Genomic DNA, 20,927 nt, shown 5'->3' on the forward strand with positions numbered 1-20,927 from the left:
TAATAGTTGCATCCAAATGGACAAAATTGCTTCCTCTATTTTAAAAGAATTATATCAGTATCAAAAGTATGTCCAAGTCAAGTAAATTCACTAACTGCTGTGTCAACTCAGTATTATTAACATGAAATTCAAGGAGATATTGCATAAATTGAAAAGCAACTCCAAATTTATTAATATCAACAAACATTTAAACTTTTCTTATCATTTTTGCAGCCAGTTTATATAATGCTGTTGATTAAAATCTGCATATTTTTGTTAGAGAAATGCATATTAATTTGCATTGTGGCAGGCTTCAGTTTTAGCATAAATTCTTTTTTTTTTTGCATGACAAAGTCTTTACTTTCAAATGATTATCAGCACACCAAGTAAGAACATGTATACAAGTTCTTGAATTCTATCATCTGATAATTTTGGTTAAGAGAAACTAAGAGCAGCCTGAACAATATATACTAGTATTCACTGTTCCACCTGTAGCCGAAAGGACGACTTAAGGCCGGCTGCTGATTCACACAAGTTACAGTAACTATTTACTACTTTTTCATAGAGAAAGCCCCTGACCTTCAAGAAAGCTTTAGGGAAAAAAAAATATTTAATCCCTTTCTTTCTTTAAGCAGAGTTTTTTTTTTTTTTTGTTTTGTTTTGTTTTGTTTTACTACCTCTAAGAAAGAAAAAGTACTGATACATATGTTGCTTGAGCTAAAAGGCACAGGAAAACAGACAACGTATACACATTAAATTTCTAAGAAACATGAGGTAAAAGGAGAAAATCTTTGGATAAGCTCTACGTTTGTACAAAGAAGCTAGATTTGCTATTCTCCAAGAAGTGAAGGGACCTACTACATAATATACAGAAATAATTTAATGCTTTTTCACGAGGACGTAACTACTCAAGTTTTGCTGAAGCTTTGTATTCCATGAAGGCATCTAACATGTCAATCTGCACGCAGAGCTGCTCCTTCCTCCCCTATCCATTTATGCAGTAGTTTTCATGGATTTCTGGCCGGATGTCACAGACAAAGGCCAGCAGGTTATCCAGGACCTCATCCCTGTTTTGCTGGAAGTAGGTCTGGAGGATGGTCATCTTCTCCTGGGTCTCCTTCTCCACTTCGGTGCTGCAGCTGCCGTGAGATCCCAGAGCTGCAGCTTCCTTGGCCTTGAAGTCCTTCTCTCCTTGCGGGCAGTATTGTTCAATTTCAGCCTGAGCTGCTTCTTTGGCCTGCTTCAGCCTCTGGTTCTTTCGCTTGCGGGCCCCCGACACTTTCTCGGCAGCCCGCTTCTTGGCCTGCAGCAGCTGCTGGATGCCCTGCGACTGGCTGGCTATGGCAGTGGCGACTCTTAGCACAAATTCTTGTACCTACCTAGCTAAGTTGCAAATAAGCATTTTCTTTCCTTGGAGCTTCGGTTTAGCTCATTCGTATGCAGTATGATATCACTGAGATTATATGCAGATATTTTACATTTATAGAAATGTAACTGGTTTATATCTTATTCAGCTTCTTACTCATCGCTGTATTCTTCTGGATACACATCTAATCCTTTGCTTCTAACTGGTCTGTACTCTCTCATGGCCTGTCTCAGTAATGGAGACCCACATTGCTTCCCCTTCTGGCCACCACAAGTCATGCTGCAGCGAAGAACCTCTCTATTCATGTCTCTTCTGAACTTGAGTGAGATTTCTTTCAGATGTATACTCAGCTTGATTGCCTTTCTAAACCACAAAGCCCTTCTACTTCTATCCCCCCTATTTCTTAGCTCTTCTATTTCTTTGCCTTTCTTTTTTTTCTTCTGGAAGATATTCTTTCTTTTGCCTTTCAATACCCTACCATGTTTCCCAGCTGTGTCCATTGTGCTACTTCTCAAATCTATTGTGTGTTCTATTTTAATGATTAATTTTTTATACCTAACATGTTGCTTGTTTTATGAAAGTTTTTTTTTCCTATTTCAACTATTATACTTTTCATATCTGATATTTCTGTTTGGTTCTTCTTTATGTCTTCTTGTTCTGTATCACATCAGTAATATTTCCTTTTATCTCTTTTAGCATGTTTGCTAAGCTCCTTTTAAAATCTTGGCCTGTTGTCATATTTTTTTTTTGAGTTTCAAGAAGTTTTTTTATTTTTATGTTAATCACCATATATTACATCATTAGTTTTTGATTGTTGTCATATTTCTACTTAAGGTACCATCTGGGCTGTATCCTTTCGGATTAGTTGTGCTCCTCATCTGTCTTGGTATTTTGCCTAAGGGCACATAGGTTGCTTGTCCAATAGAGCATGCCAGTGCCACTGAGCTCAGGGGGTAAGGGTTGGGGGTGAATGAGCCCTAGTACTGAGAACAGTCCCCCCCGCCCCCCCAGAGAGGAGCAGCCTTGGTAGGAGGAGATTTTTTAGATTGTAATTTACCCGCCCTGAGAGTTTAGGGAAGGAGGGAGAACACAACTGTCCAAAGTTCAGTTGCCCCCTGTTTTTTTTTTTTTTTACTAGCTCTTCACAAGCACAGTGCATCTTCTGTGCCCTGATGTTACCCTAACCAGCACCTGGATCACAGGTTTGAGTCACACAGGTGATGGGGCAACACTGTATGTTCGAAGGCAGTAGTAGAGGAAAAGAGAGATTGGAACCCCAGAGTTCCTTTTTTTTGGTCATTCCACAGCCTTGCCTGGCGACATCTCTCCCCAAACCAAAGCCACCCTTCTAACACACACACACACACACACACACACACACACACCAGTTCAAAACAGGGCTCCCCTTCATCCAAGGGGTTTCTCACAGTTCTCTTCATTTCTTGCTATTTCCTCTGTATAATTCTTCCACTGTTGATCTTGGGAGAGGAGGCAGCAGCCACACGATTTCAATCAGGACCCAGGCTCAGCTATTTTGATAACTTGCTCTGTCCTAGACACTGTCCTAGGCATGTCATTCATAATAAGTCTAACACCTTTTTGCACCGTAAAATGTCTCAAGAATTCTTTCTTGACCCTTGGGCTCAACGATTCCCTATCCCAACCAGCGAGGATCCAAGAATAATGGAAATTTAGAGTTGCCTCGACTCTCTAGCAGCCTCTTTGCTGCACTCCTGGCCCCTACTCTCTCTCCTCCAAATCACATAATCCTCGTGACCAATCTATGAGGTTATATTAGCAGCCCCATTTCACAGATAAGAAAACTGAGACATAAAGTTCACTTGAGAGTCCCCTGGGTGGCTCAGTCGTTTAAGTGTCTGACTCTTGATTTCATCTCAGGTCATGGTCTCAGGGTTGTGAAATCGAGGCTCTGAGCTCAACAGGTAGTTGTCTGCTTGAGATTCTTTCCCTCTACCCCCCCCCACAAGCTTTCTCTCTCTAAAATAAATAAATCTTAAAAAAAAAAAAAGTTAACTAGGGCGCCTGGGTGGCTCAGTTGGTTAAGCAACTGCCTTCAGCTCAGGTCATGATCCTGGAGTCCTGGGATCGAGTCCCACATCGGGCTCCCTGCTCAGCAGGGAGTCTGCTTCTCCCTCTGACCCTCTTCCCTCTCATGCTCTCTATCACTCATTCTCTCTCTCTCAAATAAATAAATAAAATCTTTAAAAAAAAAAAGTTAACTAGCTTGCCTAACCCACTGAGTCAGGACTCTAACCTGGGCAGTCTGGCTCCTGAGTGGGCCCTCTTACCCCTGACTTGCGACAGAGCCCAATTTACCCAGTGCCCTCTATGGGGACAGATTCGTGTTGGCCAGGGCATTGCCCCATGATGTCTAGCTTACGAGGCACTGGCCAGAAGAGAGGAGGGAGGGTGACAAGGACAAGGCATTAAGAGCCAGGCCTGCTGTCAGCAGCATTTGATCCCAGGCAGGAGACTCTGATGGATCTCTTTCAGGACAGGACACAGGGCATGCATGGTTAGAGGGGAAGAGAGAAGAGCGAGCGAGTGTGCGTTAGCCCAGCCCAAATGAGGGCTGATGTCAGTTCTCTATGCGTCTATCCCCGAATCTGACATGGGCTGTAAAGGGGTCGGTGTGAAATTCTGTCCTGTTTTCCATCTACGGAGTTTGAAGTCCTTCCAGTGGGAGCATCTGAGTGGGCTGGAGCCACTCTGGCTCAGGAACCATTAGAGGCCTCAGAGGTGCTGGTTAGGCTTCCAGTACCGACTACTACACTTGGCTCTTCACGCTCTGCTTCTTCCGTCCTTCTCTCTTTTTTTTCCTTTGCTCCGCTTGGTCAGCGTGTGTTGGAGGAGGAAGACAATGTCATAGACCCGGCACCGGATACTCTAGAGGGACAAGAAGGTAAAAGTCAGTGACCATGAAGCAGAATGAGGGCTGCAAAAGTGAAACCTCTGGCTCCGGTTACTGGGCTCTTCTGGGCTGTGAGCATCGTGAATGGTGGTAATAGCAAGGCCAGGGGCGGGTATCTTGACTCTTGAGGCATGGCTCTTTCTGGAAAACCACACTCCCCTCTAGTTGCTTCTAAAGTGCCAGATACTCTTACCTGGTGCTGCTTAAAGAGAATCAGAAACTGGTTTGAGGAGTATCTCCTCCCTCACTGGGGTTCTTGTGGCCTAAGGTTTCAGGCAGGCTGGCTCCTTGTGTAAGTGTGGCTGACAGGCAGGCTGCCTGGCCCCAGGGACCTGCTACATGCTTCCTGAGCCACAAATATGTCACACTATGGGTACCCAGCTGCCGCCCTCCCCCCTTCCGCCATTGCTCTCCAGCTCTTCCTCATTCCTAAACCCATACCTCCTAATCCCAGTAGCTGCTGCCACCTTACCTGTCCCTCCCCCAGGGGGCCCCCTCTCCTGCAGTTCTTTCCAGGGAGTTTGAGAAACCCCAACACACATCTCGCTTCATCTAGGAAAGCGAATTAAATTAACAGCTGTAAGTATTTCTAATGTGCCAGGGATGGTTTGTGGTGCTCTGCTTATGTCGTTTCATACAGATCTCACAACAACTCGAGAAGGAAACGTTTACTGTTGAAGGTCCTTAGGGTCCTGGGCCCGAGATAGGAAATGTCAAATCTAGGATTCGGCCCTACGCTCATCTGTCTTGAAGGCCCACACCCTTTCATGTCTGCAGATGCTCAGCCAGCTCTCTAACCTCAGAGCTCTGTTTCCAAGTGGACTGGATATTTTGCTCCTCCTGAGAATTAAAACAAAGAAAGAAGGAAAAAGGAAAAAAAGAGAAGGATAAGTGAAAGGAAACTCCTGACTCTGTCTTTTGAGGATCAAACTTCTTACTAGAATGGTTAAAATAACTTGTTTCTTAACTGGAAGGGGAAATGCGAGAGCATTTCATTCAGTGGTTATTTTTAGACTCTTAAACCATGGAATCATTTCTTAGACAATGATCGTGGGACCTCGGTGTAGATAAAACACAGGAGTGGTGCTGATTGAAATGGCAGGGGGAGCTCCCAACCTGGCCTCTCCACGTCTCTTGCAGCCGGAAGCAAGTTAAGGGATCCTTGGGTGTCTGTTGAACACTGTTTGAAAGCTCCTGATGATCTCTCATTTTAGAGATAAGCAAGCTGAGGCCCAGAGACGGGGAGTGGCTCGCAAGGTCACGACCAGTGTCTGGATCTTCCAGCTTCCGGCTTGCAGCTTTCCACCAAACCCCGGTTTGTGTATCTTTGCAAACCCCTACAGCACACCTAGTCCGGGAAGGGGGTGCCGTGGGAGGAGAGGAGGGGAGAGGCTGGCCTTCCTTTTTTTTTTTTTCCTCACCACCAGCAACCTGAGCTCCCAACCCCTGGGGAATGAGGAAGTCAGGGAAGGGAAAGATAGGGAAAATGGAAGGGTGCGAACAGAGGCCCCTGGAAGCAGGTGACATGAAGTCAGAAGGAAGAGAAAAGGTGAGGCAGAAGAGGGGTGGGGTGAGGTGAAAGGGCCAACAGCTTCTGTCCCAGCCAGGACCAGTACTGGCCTGGGTTGGGGTCTTGCTCTCTCTAGTATCCCCTGGGGCAAGTCCTGGCTCCTTTTCCTCCCTCAGTTTCCTTTGAAGGCCTCTCTGCGTACCAGTGGTGAGAGCCCACCGAGGCCGTAGGAGCTGCGGCGTCGCGGGGCGGGGGTGGGGCGCAGATCTCCACACACCGCTCGGGAGCCAGAATTAGCCGGCTCGGCTCTGCCTATGAATGGCTGAATGTCTCCAGGCCGCTTAAAAGTCCCTCTGGGCATTAGGTTCCTCACCTATGAAAGCAGGTAGGATGAGACCAATTCTAAGGGCCCCTTTGGCTCGGAAAGATCGGGGAAATGGAGCCTGGGGAAGGAGCGGATGTGGGCCCCGGGCACCTGGGAAATGGAGCCTGGGGAAGGAGCGGATGTGGGCCCCGGGCACCTGGGAAATGGAGCCTGGGGAAGGAGCGGATGTGGGCCCCGGGCACCTGGGAAATGGAGCCTGGGGAAGGAGCGGATGTGGGCCCCGGGCACCTGGGAAATGGAGCCTGGGGAAGGAGCGGATGTGGGCCCCGGGCACCTGGAATCTGGAATCGCACGCAGGTGTATGTAGTGTAGCCATCTTGTTTCATCGGGAGGGTCCCTTCATAGGGAGGGCCTAGAGAGAGTGACTTCGGCTTCTCTCAGCTTGGACTTTTATCCTTTGAACTGGAGAGACTTAAAGTTCAGCTCAAAGCAATTCTGTGCAGTGGGTAAGCTTTTTTGTTGTTTTCTGAACATTTATAGACTTTCAATGGTTTTTACAAAAACAGTATATGCTCATTATTAAAAATTTCCATTAATACAGGAAGTGAAAAAAGTACAAAATTATGAATTGCCGTCATCCCCCCCTTCCTCCCCGCCCCCAGGTCCCAGGGGTGTTTCTTCCTAACATGTTAGTGTATATTCAGCCTGACCTTCCGGATGAACACACAAACGTATTATGTGTGCACTGCCCCCTTCATCAATGGGGTTATGATCTCAATGATTTAAGCATAAACTTTAGAATCAGACACACCTGGGTTCTGATCCAGCTCATAGCTAATTAGCTGAGTGACCTTGTTACCTGACCACTTTTAGTTTCAATCTCCCCAAGTGTAAAATGGGAGTAATAATGATAGCTACTTTATAGGATTGTGGTGAAGACCTAATGAGATTTTATATGATGGCGCTTAACAGTGCCTGGTACACAGTAAGCACTACACGTACACAGATAAGTGTACATGTACACACACATATACACAAGCACATGCGCGCACACACGCACATGCACACACGTGCGCACACACGCACATGCACACACACACAGAGTCCTGGGGCACAGAGTGAGTTAGAGGTATGGTGACAACGGGACCCAAGTTTTCTGACCTCCAGTCACACTGACTCTTAGCCACACCTCCCTGCCTCTCACTCCAGGCCCCCAGGCACAAGTTCAGCGCTCAGTACTTGTTGAATGAATGATTGAGGTTGCTGGTGGTGGGGGTAAACCCAGGGATTCGAGGTCTGTGGAGTTTCTGGGATGCCTGCTCTGGAGGATGGAGGGCTTCACCCTGTGAATTGGGAAGGGGTGGGGACAGTGTGGGTTGGCTGGACCAGCTGTTGCTTCAGGGCTCCAGGCCTGAGAGCTGAGCCTCAGGGCAGAGTTGAGGCCCCAGAGTGGCTCTCAGCTTAAAGGAGCCAGGCTTAAAAGGAATGTGCAGTGGGCTGCCTCTGCTCAGGAGGGGCTAAAAAAAGCCTTACCCTCCCCTGGGCTTTGTGTGAGGGTTATCAACTGCTCTAGTCAGCTCATCTCTCTGGCTGGACTCTGGCATTTTTGAGAGGGTCTGTTTTCCTGGCCCCTCTGGGTTTCCACCCATTGGCAGGAAGGGGTCAGCCTGTCCCAGAGTTGGAGGCCAGGAGGAGTGTGAGGTGTGGAGGGAGGGGAGGCTCGTCGCCCCAAACCTGGTGACAATACACAGTTGTCAGCTGTACCCTGCTGGTGTTTCTTCCTTTTATAGTCAGAGCAGTTGCTCTTGCTCTCACCCAGCCCCTCTGTGGGGGCTCCTGCCCAGGATAAAAGGGGAGGGAGGCGGCCCAGTCTCCTGTCTCATCTCCCAGGCACCACATCTCTTGATTCCTTCCTAGCTTCCATCTCTCCCGGAGATCCCAACAAGACAACATGCCTCCCAAGAAGCCTGAGCCTAAGAAGGAAGTGGCCAAGGCCGCTCCAGCCTCTGCCCCAGCCCCAGCTCCTGAGCCCCCCAAGGAACCTGCCTTTGATCCCAAGAGTGTAAAGGTGAGTGAGGCTTAGCCACTGGGGTGGAGGTGGGGATGACATTCAGGATCCTGTCTGTCCTGGACCTTAGAGACCTATTTTCTGGAGGCTGGACTGGGCTGAAGGCTGTGGTGGTCCATGCCCCACATCCTGGTGCCCAGGGTGGTGGAACTGGTGTGGGGGTTGCTGAGGGGTATTTGGGGTTGTAGGCCTTCCCCTCAGGAATGGGTTTCTGCTCTGAGGAAACCCTGCTCTGTCATCCCAAATGTACCCAGCAGAGTCGGGAATGGCAGGGAGATACAACCAACTAACCATTCAGCCTTAAATTTTAAGGCACTGTGGGGAGCCATCATAGTGAAGAGAAGGAGACTGACCCTTTCCTTAGAGGTAGTATGATATCTTTCTGGAGAAGAGACACATGATAACCACCAGTGCAACTTGGAGTGAGTGATGTAAGCAGTGAGGGAGCTGGGGGTCTGGAATAGGCTTTGTTCTCAAAGACCCTTTCAGTGGGCACGTGTTGGGGGTAGAGAGGCTCTAGGTAAGGTGAGGGGAGCCTGTTTCCCTCTCTCCTCCCGTACCAAAGTGGTTCCCTCCTTCTGTGGCCTCAGCCTGGGCTCCTGTCTGGGGTATGCAGTGGACAGGCCCATCCCAGGCTGAGACCTTCCCTCTAACCTGGTGAGGGAGTGGGGCCTGGTTCCCTCCCTGCCCGCCCTGCTCCCCTCACTGGAAGGTTCCTCTCCCTGCAGCTGGTCCACCAGCCCTGCCTGCTGACTCAGTCACTTCAGGCCTCCCAGCTATCTGGCCCAGCTGCTGAAGGAATGGAACTGGGAGGGGCTGGGCCAGGGAAGGAGGGGTCAGAGGCCTCTGGAGAGTGAAGCAGTTCTAAGTCTTGGCACCAGAACCTAAGAGGTCAAGTGCTACTGGTATGAAGAGCTATTAATAACAGGTTGGGAGTGGTGGGCCCCTGGGGATAGCCACAAGGGCAGGGCTGGAGGTGGTGAAGAATCAGATCAAAATAGGAGCTCAGGACCAGGTTCTGTGACAAGAAGTTAGGGAAACTGAACCTCCGGGCTCCAATTTGGATGATCCTCCCTAGCCCTCTCAGGATTCCTCCCCCGCACCTACAATCCCAGGAGACCCTGCCGTTGTGCCGAGGACCCTGGGGTTGATCTTTGGTAATCCCTGCAACGGTCAGGGGTCAAGCATAACCGGCTTGGCCAAGAGATGGAGGCAGTTGCATGTCCCTGGGCTTGTTATGGTACACGTGGAGGCAATCGTGTGAGACCTTGAAAGTACCTGGGTCATACATGACTCCCACTACGGGCAGAACCTCACAAGAAAAGCTGACTCTCTCCCGCCCTATCAGGATGCTTTTATTTCTGCTTCATTCTGATAATGCACTCCTCCTGGGGGGTAGCCTGGTCCCTGGTGTCCGGGCGACAGCTGCCTAGTGGTATCAGATCAGAGCCTTCTCTTTGACTCATCACTTTCCCTCCATCCACCCACCTCCCCCGCTTTCTCTCCCCCAGTTGCAGTCCTCTTTTTTTAAATTCATTTATTTTTATTAATTTTTATTATGTTCAGTTAGCCAACATATAATAAATCCTTAGTTTTTGATGCAGTCCTCTTTCCCACATCTGGATCTTCCAATCCTGAGGGTTGTTGAAATTGCTTTAAAGTGAAAAAAAAAAAAAGAAGTAGGTGTTCTTCATGATTGGAAGGATATGATTTCCCTACTACTGTACTTATCTGGTTCCTTTGCTTCGAAAACTCTGCTCAAAAAGACAGAACAAAAGTAAACTTAACCCAATATGTGTGGTTATGACCACAGATTCTGATTTTATGTTTTTATACTCATTTCTCTTACACATCTACTCCTGGGGCAACTGCGCCTTTCCCTCAGAGAGTTCGTGCAAAGCATCCTTTACCCTAGTTCAGGGGTATCTTTACCTTTCTGACCAACCCCACCTGCGGCAAAGCCCGGTCCTGATCACAGCTAGTTTCCTCCCCAAGCCGGTGTAACCCCTCCTCCGTTCTCCTAGCTCATTCCAGCCACCCCCAGAGGTCCTCATTAACAGGGGTTCGCCTGCAGGGCACAGCACAAGCCACAGAGTTAGGACTAGAAATGGTGCTCCGTGAAAAAGATGTGCCAGGGGTGGTTACCACCCCTGGTGAAGAGGAGATCAGGCGGGGAGCATGGTGGCAGATTAAGGATGATGAAGTAACACACAAAATCCCAAATTACAATAATGACTCATGCTTGTTCATTGTCATTCATTTTCAGAGCCTCTTCTCTACTCAGCATTAAATTATTGTGCATTGTGGGGGCGAATCCAAAATTTATTCCTTCACTCAAATATTTTTTGAGTGTCTGCTCCGTGCCAGGCATCTCTGTGAGCAGTAACAAAAATCCTGGTCCAGGGGGAGTCCTGGCTTCAGGAGGCCTGGGCACAGCTAGAGGCAGGACTGTGGGATAGTTAGGAAACATCGAGGGCTCATCCAAGCTAGGCTTGCTGTCCTGATGCCCAAGAGGGACATGTGCTGGGGGGTGGGGGGGTGGGGATGGGACGGGGTGAGGGAAGAGAAGGTGGGATTGAAGGAGGTGAATGGAGAGTCAGCATCAAGGAGGAAAGGGGAGCGGAGGGTGAAGAGTGGTGGATGCCCAAAGGGAGAGGAAGTCTGACCGTGGGTGGACTGTGGAGTCAGGTTGGAAGTGAGGGCAGTTTATGGCCAGCTAGGATAAGCAATTTACATTTGGCCCGAAGAAATAGCCATAGGGAGTCACCATAGGTTCTAGAGTTCTCTAGAGTATTTTTCTTTCTCTCTTTTCCTCTCATTCTGAGCCATCACTTCACACGTGGTATTGAGGGAGCTCTGGTGGCTGCACTATTTGATAGCTCATTGTAGTTCATTCGTCAGGGGACTGGGGTGTACTTGGTCTCCTCCGCGCACTGGTGGCCTGCAGGAGGTCCTCCCCCCTCCCCGACTGTGGTGGAAGCCACTTCTGCTTCCCCCTGGGAGCCTTTGGCAGTCTCAGCCCTCATTCCTGTGTTTCTTTCCCCACAGATAGACTTCACTGCCGACCAGATCGAAGGTGAGTACTGACAGCCGCCCCTCCCCCAGCACACCCTCTGCTTCACTTCCCTGGAGGAGGATGGAGAAGCGTAGTCGCTATCACCAGGGTCCTAGTAATCACCTTAATCATCATCATCGCTCACCCGCATTTGCTCATTTTCACCTAGGATATGTGATGACTTAAGCACTTGATGTGGATTAACTCACTTAGTTCTCACCTGACACCCCCAGGAGGTAGGGACTATTATCACCCCCATTTTACTGTGAAAAATTGAGACACAGACAGGTTCAGTAGTTTACCCAGTCTCACACAGCCAGTTGGTAAGCAGAGCCAGGACTCAAACTCAGGCGCTCTGATTGCAGACCTGAATTCTCAACTGTTCTGCCAGGCCGCCTGGAACATAATAGATGCACAGCAAAAATGTCTTTTTTCCCCTCCACCCACAAAACCTACTATTCAAGATATTTAGAACCCTCATTTCTGTTCCTGTTATTGGAAAGCCCTCCTTAGGTCACTGGCATCCTCCCCGCTCATCCTGTAGCCTGCCGAGATGCTTACCTGCTAAAGGTGGCAGGGCCAGTGGTGACTGGGGGGTTCCTAGTCCACCTGTGATCCCCATCACCAACCCTTCTCCATCTTTGATGAAGACAATTTGTTTACTCAATGTTATATGAAGTGCTATTAAGTGCAGCTCTCAAGACAAGCCTCCAGATCTCTTACCCTCCAACCTGATTGTTGCCCCTCTCCTGTAGGAGTCTGGTGTTTTGAGAATAGAATGTTTCATCATGTTCTGTCTGCTTTATAGCTGGGGCTCATTGCCATTGCAACTTATCCCTCTGTTTTCCCCACCAAATGCCTCTAGGACATAAAACCATTAAGTTTAAGTTAGAGTTAGAAGTTTAGAGTTAAAAGGGACCTTGAAAGGTCATCTGATCCAACCCCTGATTCTAAGCACATACTATATTTTATTTTATTTTTTTAAGAGGTGTGCAATTTTATTTTTATTTATTTATTTATTTTAAAATACTAATTTCTTTCATTTAGCCTTATCTTTTTTTTAAGATTTTATTCATTTGAGAGAGAGAGAGAGAGAGAAGCACATACAGGGTGAGAGGGAGAAGCAGGCTCCCTGCTGAGCAGGGAGCCCATTGTGGGGCTCGATCCCAGGACCCTGGGATCATGACCTGAGCCCAAGACAGATGCTTAACTGACTAAGTCACCCAGGAACCCCCCTTTTTTTAAAGATTTTATTTATTTATTTGAGAGAGAGCATGAGAGAGAGAGCATGAGCAGGGGGGAGGAGCAGAGGGAGAGGGAGAAGCAGACTCCCCGCTGAGCAAGGAGCCTGATGTGGGGCTCAATATGGGCTGAAGGCAGATGCTTAACCTATTGAGCCACCCAGGCGCCCAGCACATACTATATTTAAAAAAAAATTATTGAGCTCCTGGGTGGCTCAGTCGTTAACTGTCTGCCTTTGGCTCAGGTCATGATCCCAGGGTTCTGGGATTGAGCCCCACATCGGGCTCCCTGCTCAGCAGGAAGCTGGCTTCTCCCTCTCCCACTCCCCATGCTTGTGTTTCCTCTCTCCCTGTCTCTCTCTCTGTCAAATAAATAAATAAAATCTTAAAAAAAAAAAGATCAACCAATACCTGCACACAGTAAAACAAAAACAAAAACTCATATGCTACTTAAAAGTAAATAAAAAATAAAAATATTTTCCTCTTGCTTTCCTGTCATGTTGATCCCTCTTCAAAAGATAACCACTGTTTTTTTAAAGATATAATATAATAAATATAATAAATTAATATACCATGGTATCTTTTATTTATTTATTTTTAAAAATTTTATTTATTTATTTGAGAGAGAGAGAGCACGAGTGGGTTGAGAGGCAGAGGGAGAAGCAGATTCCCGACTGAGCAGGGAGCCCAATACGAGACTCGATCCTGGGACTCCGGGATCATGACCTGAGCCAAAGGCAGATGCTTAACCAACTGAGCCACCCAGGCGCCCCAATATACCTTGGTATCTTTTTATAGTTAACAAACAGTTCTACTTCATTTTTTTTAAAGAATTACATATATTCTTATACATGGATGTACCTTTTAATTAAATCAGGCTAATAGTGATAGACCTTTAGTTTGTCTCCCGTTGGGAGCTATCGGCAGCATGCTTTCCCCAGGGGACCTTCCTAGGAGTGGGTCAAAGGATACATACATTTTAAACTGTAATAGTTATTGTGAAATTGTCTTCCCAAAAAGTGATGCCAATTTGCCCACAAATAGGGCATGAGAACTAGCAGATGCATTTTGAAACTAGTGAATTGAATCTGACTCTGCTTTTGCAATACCCCGTGGACATTCACTTTCAGTCAATAGTTTGTTGTGCTGTAAAATACTTAAAGTTAATTTTATTTTTTTAAAAGATTTTCTTTCTTTATTTATTTGAGAGAGAGAATGAGAGCGAGAGAGAGCACATGAGGGGGAGGGTCAGAGGGAGGGTCAGAGGGAGAAGCAGACTCCCCGCTGAGCAGGGAGCTCAACGCAGGACTTCATCCCGGGACTCCAGGATCATGACCCGAGCCGAAGGCAGTCGCTTAACCAACTGAACCACCCAGGCACCCCTTAAAGTTAATTTAAATGCATTTTAGTTAAATATATACTTGTGTGTAGATACAAGCATGGTGGTACCCATGAAGAGTAGAGAGTCAACTAATGATAAAAATTTTTCATTTCCCAAATGGGAATCACGGTCAAAGTCAACTGGGACAGCTGGTTGCCTCTTTTGTCCATGAAGATTTTCAGGGCTATGATCTAACTCATTTCATTCGGTCATCCCTCTGACTTTGAAGATGTCCCTTATTTTGGATCGGAATTGTTTCTGTTTGAATTTTACTTCTGCTATCTCTTCATTTGCTCTTTGATGAAGCTGAAGATGTTTTTCTTATGTTATGCTAGAAAGAATGTTATTTGGAATCAGGAGATTTTAGTATTGGCCCTAATTCTGCCACTATTGGCCATGAGACTTTGGGCAAGTCACTTTTTTGAACCTTAATTTTCTTATCTGCAAAGTAAGAATATATGGTTCTTTTCAATTTAGAGTTCCATGACTCTATTCAGCATCCTTTAGATAGCCTCTATTTGAAGATAGTTATCAAATCCTGTCTTTGTTTTATATTCTCTGGGTGATATGGCCCCATTTTATTTTAATGCCTTTTTTTTTTCCTTGTAGAAACTAGCTTCTAACTCTTGACTTACTTACTGGTCCCTCTCCAGAGTTCCATATTCTTTTTTTTTTTTTTTTTAAGATTTATTTATTTATTTGAGAAAGATAGAACATGCGAGGCAGGGGAAGGGGAAGAGGGAGAGGGAGAAGGAGAGCAGCAGACTCCCCGCTGAGTGCAGAGCTGGGAGGCGGGGCTTGATCTCATGACACTGAGATCATGACCTGAGTGGAAATCAAGATTGGATGCTCAACCAACTCAGCCACCCAGGCACCCAGATTTCCATGTTCTTACAGGAAGGGATTACCACCTTTGCTCCTAGCTCTAGCAAGGCCCTGACTGCTATAGACTATTGAGAAAAGCTTTCTTCTGGGCCTATGAACATCACCTCTCATGCACCCCAAGATCACACTGGCTCTGTCTTCTACCTAGTAGCAGCCCTAAACTTGAGTGTTTGGGGTTTATGTGTATACCAGGCTTTGCAGCGGGCTGGAGCGTTGCAGGTACAATAGGTCTTTCCCTTCTCCTCCTTCCTCCTCACTATTTTCTTGGTGTTCTGAATAGTTGACCGGAAGTCACATGTGCATTGGTCTATGAATGAGGATAATTATACCTACAGCATAAGGTTTTTGAAAGATTAAGACAATATTATTAGCTCAGAGCTCGGTCCATTGTAAGTGATCAAATCATAGGTCATAGTTCTTTCACTTTCCCCCTCATGTTCCACCCTCCTGTTAAGGATCATTATATTCTTCTTTTATGAGGAGCCTCCTTCTTTTATTACATCTGACCTCACTCTTCTGAATGAACTAGGAGATCAAAAAGTCTGAGTTCAGGGCGTGTGGGTGGCTCAGTCAGGTAGGTGTCTGCCTTCAGCTGGGATCACGGTCCCAAGGTCCTGGGATTGAGCCCCCGCATCAGGCTCCCTGCTCAGCATGGAGCCTGCTTCTTCCTCTCCCTCTGCCCCTCCCCCCATGTATATGCTCTCTCTCTGTGTTAAATAAATAAAATCATTTTTAAAAAAAAGTCTGAGTTCAGATTCAACTAACATATTTATTGAGCACTGAATTTGTGCCAGAAGCCATGCTAATTGCTTTAAAAGTAAAAAAAAAAAAATAAAAAATTAAATCCTCTAACAAAACTGTGAGGTAGGGGTTATTTCCTTTGGACAAAAGAGGAAATGAAGGTCAGTGAAGTTAAGTGACCTGGCCAGAATCACATAGTTAAGTGGTAAAATTGAGATTAAATGCAGTAAGATAAGACTAGCAGCATTGTTTGAGCATTTACTTTATGCAGGACATTTTGTTAAGATTTTTAACATGCATTATTGTATCCAATTTGAATGTAATTTAAGAACCCTATGAGGTAGGTGCCATTTATAGAGGAGAAGAGGTTTATAGAGGTTAAATATTTACTTGCCCAACATCACATAGCTAGTAAGCAATGGAAATGGAATTTGAACTTATTCAGTAATTGAAAGACGTGGTTTTTTACCTTTTAAATTCTTACAAAGCCTAGTAAAGACTTGCAAATAAACATCTTGCAGAACTGCTTTAATATGTGGAATGATTTGTAAATAATCCGTAGGCAGCCTCTAAGGAATAAGTGTTTCTAGAGTACTTGGTGAGGATTAAAAGCAGCTTTTTCCCTAAGTGGTTCATACATTCCTTGGTTTATATTGTTAATCTGTTTAGTAAACCATTTCTTTGCTATTCCCAGTCCAAATTATCCCCAGTAATGAACTGGTTGAATCCAAATTAATGAGGAATTAAGGTTCTTTGCAAAGGGCCCAGGAGTGCCTTAATTTGACCTTGCTCCTTGGACACCTGCCCTGGTACCTTCAGGGAGTCTAGTCCCTAGAGCTCTGAGCTGGCTCCAGAACTAGGGAAACGATAGTAACCACCCTTTGTTGATTCCCTTACCATGTGCTAGACAGCATGCTTGGTACATTTGATAATCCCCCCAGCAACTCACTCTGGTGGACATTATATCCCCACTTAGAGCTAAAAAAAAAATGAGGGCCCACCAAAGTGAGTAGTTTGCTCAAGGCCAGTGGTAGGTCAGTGGAAGAGCTGGTGTGGTCCGACTGTCTCGACCATGTCAGCTTGTCTGGCCCGGAACAGGCCGTACTGTGAGCTGACTTCTGAGCGGGTCTTATCATTTTGCAGAGTGCCACCGCACACCACCACCTCTGACACAGTTAACTGGGAAGGGAGGGGAGGGTGGAGCTTTATTCCCTGGGTTTGCACCGGAGTCCTAGCTGGGCTCATTCTGGGCTACTCAGCAGAGCCAAGATGAGAAGCTGGGAATCCTGACTCCTGAGCCAGTGTTATTTTCACTTCCCTGCCATTTTGACAGTCAGGCCCCTCCCCTGCAGCAGGGCAGGGTACGTGGACTGGAGGGGCGGCGCAGGGGAGATACTCAGATGACAGGACAATACCTGATAGAAGGGATCCCAGGCCCAGCGCTGGAGCAGGTCACGGAGGCTCCAGGATGCCCCTTTGGTTGTCAGAAGATGGCGTGGGTGGGCTTCCAGGGAGGGGCTGGAATGATGGCCGAGGGCAAATACTGAAATGTTTTATCAGCCACATTGACCTGCTCTCAGCCTGAGTGGAGGCTGATGGGCCCCCGGCCACTGTCTTCGCTTGGCCCCAGGGAGGCTGCAGTCAGGTCCTCTCTCTGCAGAATTCAAAGAGGCTTTCTCGTTGTTTGACCGGACGCCGACTGGAGAGATGAAGATCACCTATGGGCAGTGTGGGGACGTGCTGCGGGCACTGGGCCAGAACCCCACCAACGCCGAGGTGCTGCGTGTCCTGGGCAAACCGAAGCCTGAAGGTCAGCGTGGGCCTGTGGCTCGACCTCCTGGTGTCTGCCCTGAGGCCCCTGGGGCTCTTTCTCTTCTCCCGTGATAGCCCTTCAAGACCAGACCTCTTCCCCAGGTTACCCTTCTCCCCTTGCTAGAATTTATCTGGAAGTCTCCGACAGTTGATTCTTGAAGAATGTGGCCAGGGCTTGCTCTTGTTTTCCCTGTGAAGTCAAAGCTCCTGGAGGGCAGGAACGACCTGCTGTTGTTTCAGTGTCTTCCTCTGACACCCCAGGGTGCAGGGAAGTGAGATGGGGATCTGACCACTAACCACCTGCCTGCACCCCTACGCCCAGTATCTTAGTTGCGGCGTTACTGCATTGAAATGTCACGAAGACTTTGTTTCTAATGATGGTGAGAGCACTGAAGATTGCAAATTATTCATTCAAGTTAAAGCGGACTCAATTTGAGCTCCGTAATGATGCCCTGTCACTCATTTGCATTTAGTAGGTTTTGGTGAATGAGTTTCAAAAGTGGTGCAAGGCAATGTGTCCTATTTGTGACTGTCATCTGTTATGTTTGGTAGTAGAGTTAACAGCTGCTCTAACACACATGTCCTTCAGAGAGGTGTCGGCACGAGGTGGGGACAGGCAGACCTGGGCAGGAGCCCCCCAGCCAGGGCAGGCCTTCTCTAGAGGCTTCCCGGGCCCCATATTGCTCCCCTCCCCTTTCCTTGGTTCTGGCCCCTTCCCCTCCTCCTCTTGCTGGTGAAGATACCACTGTGGGGTGAAGAAGGTGGGCAGGAAAGGGCCAGAGGACCAGCAGGGCTTCTCAGAGGTAAAAGATGTCTGGGAGCTTCCATTTTTGGAAGTTCCTGTGTTGTTACAGAAGAAAGAACTGCCAACATCTGTGGTATTTAAAAATTAAAGCTTTTAACACACCATAATGTGGGAGAAGTGGGCTGGCTCATCACAAAAGAATTGCAAATTTATAAAAATTACTGTTTCAGCGTTGCTCCAGGCAACGTGGTCTAGGGAAGAGACCCAAAGGAGGAATGATGCAAAATTCCCTTTTGGCAATCCTATCGGTTTACCTCCTTGATGTGTCTGTCACATGTCAAAAGTCTAAGCTGTGAATGTGAGGCCTGGTTCTGTGACCCTTCGGGCCCCTCAAATCCTGCCGCGACCACCCTCGGACCACCCCTGCGGCCCCCCCCCCCCCAGCTGGCCACCTGGAGCTTAGAGGTCTGGGTGGAGTCAGAGTGGCTCTCCCCTTCCACCCTGGTCCTCGCCTGGCAGAGCTGGGGCGAGGCCCCCTACCGACTCGCCGCTCCCCTTGAGCCTCTACTCACATCACATTCTCTCTCCTTCCCGCCTAAAGAGATGAATGCGAAGATGCTGGACTTCGAGACGTTCCTGCCCATCCTGCAGCATATCTCCCGCAACAAGGAGCAGGGCACCTATGAGGACTTTGTGGAAGGGCTGCGTGTTTTCGACAAGGAGAGTAATGGCACAGTCATGGGTGCTGAGCTTCGCCATGTCCTCGCCACCCTGGGTATGCAGGCTGGTGGTGCCCAAGGGGAAGGAAGGGAGTGGTGGGAATTGCCCAGGTGGCATAGGTAGGGGGTAGACTGGGGTCCCTGCATCCTGAGGATCACATCCTGATTCAGGCCCTGTCTCTTCAGGCTCTGCAGGAACAACCTTCCTCCAACTGGGTCTGCTCAGCTGGGCTTGGAAGGAGAGGAGAGCAGGTCGGCAGAGCAGGGCTGAAGCCTGAGATGTGGGACGCAGGGATCCCATCCTTGTCATTGCCCCAGTCGCGGGGGCCCTGGTCTGCTCCCCCAGTTCTGGCTGTAGGGCAGAGGGAGAGGCCTTGGGGAGTAGGAAAGACCTAAGACCCTTGGCTCCCCCTCCAAAGCTTGAATGTCCACTTCCCAGATCTGGGGAGCCTTGGGCCTTGAGACTCGAGGGGGTGCTTGGGTTTGGCCTGTCCCTCCTTTGCCATGTGTAATTCAGAACCTACTGCCCCCACCCCAGGAGAGAAGATGACTGAGGCTGAGGTGGAGCAGCTTTTGGCTGGGCAAGAGGATGCCAACGGGTGCATCAATTACGAAGGTATCAGGTCATGCCTCACTTCCTTGGGCACCTGGGGATGGCGGGCACAGTTTGGGCTGGGCGGGTCTGCAGAACAGAACAGATCCAGGAATTAGAGGCTAGATAGGTGTTGGTGAGTTCCCAATGGATGTTCTTTTCCATCCTTGGAGTGAACAGCATAGTATAATGGAAAGAGCATGGGTTTTGGAGATAGACTGGCTGTGTGACCTAGATCAAGTCACTTACCTTCTCTGAGCCTCAATTTTCTCATCTGAACAATGAATGGGGTGATGCTGGCACCTTTCTTAAGGTTGTGGGGATTAGCAGAGACAACGTAGCTCATTTCATCTATGTCCAGGTGTCAGCTTAGAAGACACAGCAGAGGTTAGGTCTCTTCTTCCAGCTTCTCCCAACAACCCCAAATAAGAGAAAGAATCAGAGTCTGGAGAAAGGGTGGTGGGAAGGTTGGAAGTCAGGCTGAGAGGGGCCAAGTGCGGTGACTGATTTCTGTCTCCCTTCCCAGCCTTTGTCAAACACATCATGTCTGGGTGAAGCAGAGCCCTCAGGGTGAGTGCAGCCTCCCTCCTGGTCCCTTCTGGGGTCTGCCACCACATGCCCTAGAGCTTTTCTGTCCCAAATCTGACCCCATAGGAGAGGAGAGTGGGGTCATGATGGGAGAGCAGCCTGGTCTGCCCACCATTCCCTGCACTCTCTGTGCTCCTGCCTTCTGCCCTTGGTCCCTTCCAGCCTGGCCTTGAGCTCTCCCTGCTCTTTGTCCCCTGTCTTGACCCTCATCAATCCCACCTGACAGCCTCTCTATTAGGGTCTCTCAAGGCGAGACCATTCCCTCCAGCCTGGGGCCTCCTGTATGGGCTCCTGAACATGCAAAAGCCAGGTCCTTGGGTGGAAGAGTGCCCAGGTCTGTGCCCTTGACTCTGTTCCTATTTCCTCCCTTCCCTGGGCTCCCCTGGCTGAGGGCCATCCCAATTGGGGTGTGGGGTTTGTGATAAGGGGCTGGGGCACATCTAGCACTTTCTTTCAGGTGCCTGGCCCTGGGCCATAACCTTTCTGGGGCGAGTTAAGCCAGAGGCCCAGAGTGACTGAGCTGGAGCTGGGGAGCTGGGGTCCTGGACTTGCCACTGCATCACAGCCCCGAGGACACCCTGGGCCAGTAGCCCACCCTGTAAATAAACGGTTCTGGCAAGCCTGGGCCAGATTCTCTGATTCCGTGTGTGTGTGTGTGTGTGTGTGTGTGTGTGTGTGTGTGTGTGTGTGTGTGTGTATGAGATATGAGGTTTCATGCATATTCCTCAGAGAAAAGAGTAGTATCTGGGAGCTGGGAGACAAGGGCTGAAGCCCAGGGATCTGGAAATATTAAGGTCAGACCCATGAGCAGAGAGCTCCGGGGGGTTGGGGGCTGCAGTTGGTGGAACTGTAATCTGGAGTTTTGTTTCCTTCCAAGGCTCACTTTCCCACCTTGTCTCACCTCCAGGTGGTGAACAGGAAGCGGGTATAGGAGCACTGGGGCTGCCAGGGACCCCTCAAATGGTTCTTCTTTTTTTTTGTAAAAATT

General features: G+C 48.2%; 2 protein-coding genes across 3 annotated transcripts in view; one reads left to right on the forward strand and one right to left on the reverse strand.

Annotated features, from left to right (window-relative positions):
• Positions 1 to 20,567, forward strand: part of MYL4 (myosin light chain 4) — a 28,887-nt gene extending 8,320 nt beyond the window's left edge. Inside the window, exons 2-9 of one of the 2 annotated variants that reach the window (XM_027625172.1) lie at positions 8,030 to 8,180; positions 11,229 to 11,256; positions 17,144 to 17,293; positions 18,642 to 18,815; positions 18,946 to 19,011; positions 19,298 to 19,375; positions 19,878 to 19,921; positions 20,397 to 20,567. In XM_027625172.1, the coding sequence (XP_027480973.1) occupies positions 8,030 to 8,180; positions 11,229 to 11,256; positions 17,144 to 17,293; positions 18,642 to 18,815; positions 18,946 to 19,011; positions 19,298 to 19,375; positions 19,878 to 19,906 (676 nt within the window). In that variant the 3' untranslated portion in view covers positions 19,907 to 19,921; positions 20,397 to 20,567. The remainder of the gene's footprint in view (positions 1 to 8,029; positions 8,181 to 11,228; positions 11,257 to 17,143; positions 17,294 to 18,641; positions 18,816 to 18,945; positions 19,012 to 19,297; positions 19,376 to 19,877; positions 19,922 to 20,396) is intronic. The other variant, XM_027625173.1, reaches the window with a different exon arrangement.
• On the reverse strand, positions 911 to 1,845 carry LOC113939804 (V-type proton ATPase subunit G 1-like). The gene is made up of 2 exons (XM_035724664.1): positions 1,824 to 1,845; positions 911 to 1,317 (listed from the first exon to the last, which is right to left on the reverse strand). Exons 1-2 carry the CDS (start codon positions 1,843 to 1,845, stop codon positions 965 to 967), a joined length of 375 nt encoding a protein of 124 aa, XP_035580557.1. The 3' UTR covers positions 911 to 964.
• Positions 20,568 to 20,927: the final 360 nt, after the last annotated feature.

Source organism: Zalophus californianus, chromosome 16 (genome assembly GCF_009762305.2).
Source record: "Zalophus californianus isolate mZalCal1 chromosome 16, mZalCal1.pri.v2, whole genome shotgun sequence".
NCBI lineage: Eukaryota > Metazoa > Chordata > Mammalia > Carnivora > Otariidae > Zalophus > Zalophus californianus.

Coding starts and splice junctions, on each gene's coding strand:
- LOC113939804 (XM_035724664.1), bottom strand. CDS start 1,845: ATGGACACAGCTGGGAAACATG. Junction 1,318..1,823: donor GGACACAGCTGGGAAACATG/GTAGGGTATTGA, acceptor CCACTGCCATAG/CCAGCCAGTCGCAGGGCATC.